This window comes from Nicotiana tabacum, chromosome 8, assembly GCF_000715075.1.
Source record: "Nicotiana tabacum cultivar K326 chromosome 8, ASM71507v2, whole genome shotgun sequence".
In the NCBI taxonomy this organism is placed as follows: Eukaryota; Viridiplantae; Streptophyta; class Magnoliopsida; order Solanales; family Solanaceae; genus Nicotiana; species Nicotiana tabacum.
In genome coordinates this window covers 83,497,288-83,504,964 of record NC_134087.1, presented here as the reverse complement: position 1 = coordinate 83,504,964, position 7,677 = coordinate 83,497,288, and the positions used below count along the sequence as shown (strand labels likewise).

General features: G+C 45.1%; 1 protein-coding gene across 1 annotated transcript; it reads right to left on the bottom strand.

Moving 5' to 3' along the window:
* Positions 1 to 277: 277 nt before the first annotated feature.
* LOC142163580 (uncharacterized) lies at positions 278 to 7,460 on the bottom strand. The gene is made up of 2 exons (XM_075220866.1): positions 6,789 to 7,460; positions 278 to 717 (listed from the first exon to the last, which is right to left on the bottom strand). The coding sequence occupies exons 1-2, from the start codon at positions 7,429 to 7,431 to the stop codon at positions 692 to 694; spliced, it is 669 nt and encodes a 222-aa protein (XP_075076967.1). The 5' UTR covers positions 7,432 to 7,460; the 3' UTR covers positions 278 to 691.
* Between the last annotated feature and the right edge of the window lie 217 nt (positions 7,461 to 7,677).

Below are 7,677 nucleotides of genomic sequence, written 5' to 3'. Positions count from 1 at the left end.
TCGGGACGTGCCATTTAGCGAATTTCATGGCCTCCCCCAAAGTTAATAATATGCTAGTTGCTTTAGTCCCAACATTTAATAATATTACCTTCTTAAACTCGGGTGCGCATTTATGTGACCCAATTCCAAATCTCTACAATGTTAAAATATGTCAAAGACCACAGATGCATTTATGTGACGTGGTTCAAGACGTGTTTTAATAACGTTGCAATCTTAATAAAAATGAATAAAAGCGGTTAAGGTTAAAAATGCACATAGGTTTGAACATGTACTAAAATCAGATAATTAAGCCGAATATAACAGTTGAGCAATCGTGCTAGAACCACGGAACTCGGGAATGCCTAACACCTTCTCCCGGGTTAACAGAATTCCTTACTCGGATTTCTGGTTCGCGGACTGTTAACAAAGTCATATTTTCCTCGGTTCGGGATTCAACCGGTGACTTGGGACACCATTAATCTCTCAAGTGGCGACTCTTAATAAATAATTATAAATCCCGTTTCGATTGTCCTTTAAGTGAAAAAACTCCTTTACGCCCCTGCAGGCGCAGGTAAAAGGAGGTGTGACACCTACTGCATCATAGGTCTAGAAAAATGCAGAAAGATAATAAGATAGAGAGGAGAAAATAGGGTTGCGGACGCCATGCAGCTACCTGGAAATCTCCGTCAAACACTGGATCAGCTGAAGACCCTCACTCGGCCACTTGAGCATCTGGATCTGCACACAAGGTGCAGAGAGTAACGTAAGTACGCCAACTCAGTAAGTAACTAAAGTAAATAAGAACTGAAAGTAGTGACGAGCAATTCAAAAAGCATATAACTGAATAATCAACAAAATAATGGATCAACTTTACAGTTTAAACCAGTTTCGTCATAAAATCAACATTTCCAGTTTAAATTATTTGAAATCAGATACTTAGCAATATATATCCAACAGAGGTTTATTTAAAAAGAGAGTGAAATCAGCGAAAAACATTGTAACTGGGCCCCTCGGGCAAGGAATCACTCAAAATATGGCCTCTCGGGCAGCCTCTCAGTCACTCGTGACTCAACTCTCGTCACTCAGTCTCTTTAATATCTCTTAATAATAGAAAATCATAATAACCGTTGTGGCGTGTAGCCCGATCCATAATTTATAGTCGACTATACTCACTGGGGGTGTGCAAACTCCGGAGGGGCTCTTACAGCCCAAGCGTCATATCGTTGTGGCGCGTAGCCCTACCCAATATATATATATCGCTGTGACGTGCAACCCGATCCATATAAGTATTGATGCAGCGTGCAACCCGATCTATAACTCATATATATATAAATAACCTCACAGTTAGGTTCTCAACCTCTCTCAGTCATTAACCTCACAGCCTCTCGGGCACAACAGTGGAAATCAGGGAACTCAGCCCAAAACAGTCCTCTTATAAGAAGTGGAGTGATAAAAATCAGTTTTAATTAAGCAAGTAAAACATGACTAAGGATATGCTTTCAGCAAGTAGAGCGAGGAAAAATGGTCAAAGTGCCCCTAAGGGTTTCTACAGGTCGGCACAAAGCCCCAAACATGGCATACAACCCATAATACAGTATAAATGACTAAGATACGAAATAATATAGGATTTCCAAATCAAATACACGGCTTAATAGTCGCTAAGAGACAGACCAAGTCACAATCCCTATCGGTGCACGCCCACACGCTCGTCACCGCATTTATCAAAACAAGTCAAATACCGGGGTTTTGTACCCTCAGTTCAAGATTTACAATGGTTACTTACCTCAAACCGATGAAAATATAACTCCGTGATGCCTTTTCCCCTTGAATCAGCCTCCAACCGCGTCGAATCTATCCAAAATTAGAATCATGGCGTCGAAATATGCTAAGGGAACGAAGCCCAAGCAAAAACAATCAAATAATACCAAAAATCTCGAAATTGGCCAAACCTGACCCCCAAGCCCACGTATCAAAATTTGATAAAAATCACATCACCGGAATCCTTATCCTCCCGCGAGTCTATACATATCACGAACACTGAAATCGGAGTCCAAATGACCCCTCAAATCCTCATTTAAAGTCTATTAATCTCAAGTCCTAATTCCTCAATTTTAGGCTTAGACTCCATGATTTATTAGGTAGATTTCGCAATAGAATCGAGTTTTAAGTCTAAAATTCTTACCTACAAATATTTCCCCTTGAATCCCTCTTCAATCTCCTTCAAAAAGCTCCAAAAATGACCAACTATGGAGGAAATAAACCTCACATTCGCGGACAAGACCACCTTTTAAACCTTCTGCCCAGGCCTGAAAATCCTTCTTTGCGAACGCGGTCAAAGCCTCGCATTCGCGAAGCAAAACTTAGATTTGACCAATTTTCCTCTTACACGATCGCCATCAAACCCTCGCAAACGCGATGCTTTACCCAGACGGACCTTCGCGAACGCGTTCAATCCATCGCGAACGCGATGAGTTAATTCCACTAAAGCTCAGCCTCTCTTTTCCTTCTATGCGAACGCGACTACATACCCGCGAATGCGATGCACCTACGCCCAGCCCTTCGCGAACGCGGAGACCTTATCGCGAACGGGAAGGCTTAATTTCCACCCTCCTCGACTGACCCTTCGCGAACGCGAGGACCCTCTCGCGAACGTGAAGGTCTCTTTTCTGCAGCACTGACCTGCAATTTTCTGCAGGTTCCAACTTCATGAATTGGCCCGATTGACCACTTGAAACTCACCCGAGGCCCCCGGGACCTCAGCCAAAGGCACCAACACATCCCAAAACCTTATTCAAACTTGTTCCAATTTTCAAAACACCTCAAACAACATCAAATCAACTAAAACACATTGATTCAAGCCTAAGTTTCTAAAAATCTTCCGAATTTCGCTTTTGATCAAAACCCCGACCAACCACGTCCGAATGACCTGAAATTTTGCACACACATCCCAAATGACATAGCGGAACTACTGCAACTCTTAGAATTCCATTCTGACCCCTAGATCAAAATCTCACCTACCAACCAGAAATCGCCAAAAATCCACTTTCGTCCATTCAAGCCTAAATCTACTCCGGACTTCCAAAACTTATTCCGATCACGCTCCTAAGACCCAAATCATCTCCCGAAGCTAACCGAATCATCAGAACTCACATCCGAGACCTTTAACACATAAGTCAACATCCGGTTGACGTTTCCAACTTAACCTTTCTTAAAAGAGACTAAGTGTCTCAAACCTTACCAAATCTTTTCCGAACCCTAACCAATCAACCTGATCACATATAAAATCATTATACAAAGCAATTATGAGCAGAAATGGGGAAAACAGAATGGTAACTCATGAGAAGACTGGCCGGGTCATCACATCCTCTATACTTAAACAAACGTTCGTCCTTGAACGAGTCAAGAACATACTTGAAGCCTCAAACAGGTGAGGATATCCGCTCCGCATCTTCCGCTCGGTCTCCCAGGTAGCCTCCTCCACGGGCTGACCTCTCCACTGCACTTTCACTGAAGCTATATCCTTTGACCTCAACTTTTGAACTTGATGACCCAAAATAGCTACTGGCTCCACATCATAAGTCAGCTCATCATCCAACTAAACCGTGCTGAAATCCAAAATATGAGACGGATCCCCAGTATACTTTCAGAGCATAGAAACATGAAATACCGGATGCACACTCGACAAGCTGAGTGGCAAAGCAAGCTCATAAGCCACCTCCTCAATCCTCCGAAGCACCTCAAAAGGCCCAATGAACCGATGACTCAATTTCCCTTTCTTCCCAAATATCATAATACCCTTCATGGGTGAAACCTTCAACAGAACCTTCTTGCCAACCATGTAAGACACATCCTGAACCTTCCTATCAGCATAGCTCTTCTGCCTCGACTGCACTGTACGAAGCCTCTCCTGAATCACCTTCACCTTTTCTAAAGCATCCTGCACCAAGTCTGTCCTCAATAGCCTAGCCTTACCGGGCTCGAACCAACCAACTGGAGATCTACACCGCCTCTCATACAAAGCCTCATACGGAGCCATCTGAATACTCGATTGGTAGCTGTTGTTATAAGCAAACTCTGCAAGCGGTAGAAACTCATCCCACTACCTTCCAAAATCAATGACATAAGCACGCAGCATGTCCTCCAATATCTGAATAGTGCGCTCGGACTGTCCATCCGTCTGAGGGTGAAAAGTTGTGCTTAACTCAACCTAAGTACCCAACTCTTGCTGCACAGACCTCCAAAACTGCGATGTAAACTGAGTGCCCCTATCTAAAATGATGGAAACTGGGACACCATCCAAACGAACAATCTCTCGAATATAGATCTCTGCCAACCGCTCTGAAGAATAGTTAGTACACACCGGAATGAAGTGCGCGGACTTGGTCAGCCGATACACAATCACCCAAATAGCGTCGAACTTTCTCAAAGTCCGTGGAAGTCCAACAATAAAGTCCATAGTGATCCTCTCCCACTTCCACTCGGGAATATCCATCTGCTGAAGCAAGCCACCCGGTCTCTGATGCTCATATTTCACCTGCTGACAATTGAGACACTGAGCTACAAATCCCACAATGTCTTTCTTCTTTCTTATCCGCTAATAATGATGTCTCAGATCCTAATACATCTTCGCAGCACCTGGATGATTGGAATATCGCGAGCTATGGGCCTCCTCCAGAATCAACTCCCGAAGCTCATCCACATTGGGCACATATATCCGGCCCTGCATCCTCAACACCCCATCATCACCAATGGTCACATCTCTGGCATCATCATGCTGAAATTTGTCCTTCAGGACAACCAAATGCGGATCATCATACTGGCACTCTCTGATGCGATCATATAAGGAAGACCGAGAAACCACACAAGCCAATACCCTGTTGGGCTCCGAAACATCTAATCTCACAAACCGATTGGCCAAGGCCTGAACATCAACTGCAAGAGGTCTCTCCCCAACTAAAATATATGCCAAACTCCCCATACTCACCATCTTTCGGCTCAAAGCATCGGCCACCACATTGGCCTTCCCCGGATAGTACAATATAATGATATCATAATCCTTAAGTAACTCCAATCACCTCCGCTGCCTCAAATTGAGATCCTTCTATTTGAACAAGTGCTGGAGGTTACGATGATCATTAAACACCTCACAAGGCACACCATACAAGTAGTACCTCTAAATTTTCAACGCGTGAACTATGACAACCAACTCCAAATCATGAACAGGGTAGTTCTTCTCATGGGGCTTCAACTGACGAGAAGCATAAACAATAACTCTACCCTCTTGCATCAAAACACAATCAATACCAACTATTGAAGTACACAATACACGGTATATGAACCTGAAGCTGATGGCAAAACTAACACTGGAGTTGTGGTCAAAGCTGTCTTGAGCTTCTGAAAGCTCTCCTCGCACTCGTCCGACCATACAAATGAAGCACCCTTCTGAGTCAACTTGGTCAAGGACTATGAAATAGATGAGAATCACTTAAAAAACCGGCGATAATAGCCTGCCAAACCAAGAAAGCTGCGAATCTCTGTGGCTGATGACGGTCTAGGCCAACTCTGAACCACCTCTATTTTCTTCGGATCAACCTGAATACCCTCACTGGACACCACGTGCCCCAAGAAAGCCACTGAACTGAGCCAAAACTCACACTTGGAGAATTTTGCATAAAGCTTTCCTCCCTCAATCTCTGCAACAACTCTCAAATGCTCCGCGTGCTCCTCCTGACTACGCGAATATACCAGAATATCATCAATGAAGACAATGACAAACGAGTCAAGATAAGGCTGGAACACACTGTTCATCAAATGCATGAATGCTGCTAGGGCATTAGTCAACCCAAAAGACATCACCATGAACTCATAATGACTGTATCGAGTCCTAAAAGTTGTCTTAATAATATTCGAGTCCCTGATCTTCAACTGGTGATAACCGAAACGGAGATCAATCTTGGAGAACACTCTCGCTCCCTGAAGCTGGTCGAATAAATCATCAATGCGAGGCAAGGGATACCTGTTCTTAATTGTTACCTTGTTTACTTGCCTATAATAAATGCACATTCTCATAGTGCCATCCTTCTTCTTCACAAATAGAACCGGCGCAACCCAAGGTGACACACTAGGACGAATGAACCCCTTTATCGAGGAGTTCCTGAAGCTACTCTTTTAATTCCTTCAACTCCACTAGTGCCATACGATACGGCGAAATAGAAATGGGTTAAGTGCCTGACACCAGGTCAATACCAAAATTAATGTCACTGTCCGGTGGCATGCCCGGCAGGTCTGCAGGAAACACATCGGGAAAATCCCTCACAACTAGGACAAAATCAATACTAGGAGCCTCAGTTCCGACATCCCTCACAAAGGCTAGATACGAAAGGCATCCCTTCCCAACCATACGCTGGGCTTTCAAGAATGAGATCACTCTACTGGGAACATAATCAGTCACACCTCGCCACTCAATCTGTGGCACACCCGGTATAGCCAATGTGACTGTCTTGGCATGACAGTCCAGAATAGCACGACAAGGAGATAACCAGTCCATGCCCAAAATGATATTGAAATCCACCATACACAATAATAAAAGATTCACTCGGATCTCCAGATCCCCCAATAGTCACCACACACGACCAGTAAACACGGTTTACAACAACAATATCGCCCACTAGAGTAGATACATGAATAGGTGGAACAAGAGACTCACGAGACGTATCCAGATAATGGGAAAAGTATGATGACACATAAGAAAAAGGTGGAATCAGGATCAAATAATACAAAGGCATCTCTATGGCAGACTGAAACAATACCTGAAATCACGGCATCTGAAGTAGCAACATCTGGTCTACCCGGAAGGGCATAGAAACGGGCCTGACCACTACCTGATCGACCTCCCCCTCTAGGGCAACCCCTGGCTGACTGACCTTCACCCCTAGCTGGCTGGGCGGGTGGTGAAGTAACTGGAGCTAAAGTCGAGGGCTGACCCCTCTGCTGAGACTGACCATCATGAAGATGAGGACACTGCCTCCTCATATGCCCAAACTCTCCACACTCATAACAACTCCCCGGTGCTAGAGATGGGGACTGAAGGGAGCCCCTGGCACCGGAGTGACCAGTAGAAGGACCTAGCATGGAAGAACCCTGCACTGATGGAGCACGGGATGAACTCTGGGCTGGAAGGGCATTGAGTGATGAGTGGCCCTGATGAGAACTCTGAGAACCATGACCCGATGATGCCCCACGATAACCTGGGCGAGCTGAATGAGCCTGCCTGAATGAGCGACCTCTGCCCTGCTGGAACTGGCCCCTCAAAGGAGCACCACTAAAGCTATCAGATCCCGGTGGCCTCTTGTCCTCCCTTTCCTCTCGCTCCTGGCGAAGAACCGACTCAATCTCACGGGCGATGTCAACAACCTCCTCGAAAGTAGCACCTGTCACCCTCTCCCTAGTCATGAGAATCCGAAGCTGATATGTGAGACCATCAACAAACCTCATAATCCTCTCTCTATCTGTCGGAACCAACCAGACCGCACGACGAGCTAACTTAGAGAACTGCATCTCATACTGTATCAAAGTCATCTCTCCCTGACGCAACTGCTCAAATTGCCTGCGCAGTTCCTCTCGGCGAGACTATGGCACATACTTCTCCAGAAAGAGAACAGAGAACTGCTGCCAAGGAAGGGGCGCTGCAACAACAGG

Excerpts from the sequence above, each read along its gene's own strand:
- LOC142163580 (XM_075220866.1), bottom strand. The coding sequence starts at position 7,431 with ATGACTAGGGAGAGGGTGACAGGTGCTACTTTCGAGGAGGTTGTTGAC. Across the intron at positions 718-6,788 it reads TTCAGATGCCGTGATTTCAG|ATCCAGATGCTCAAGTGGCC; the intron begins GTATTGTTTCAG and ends CCTTGTGTGCAG.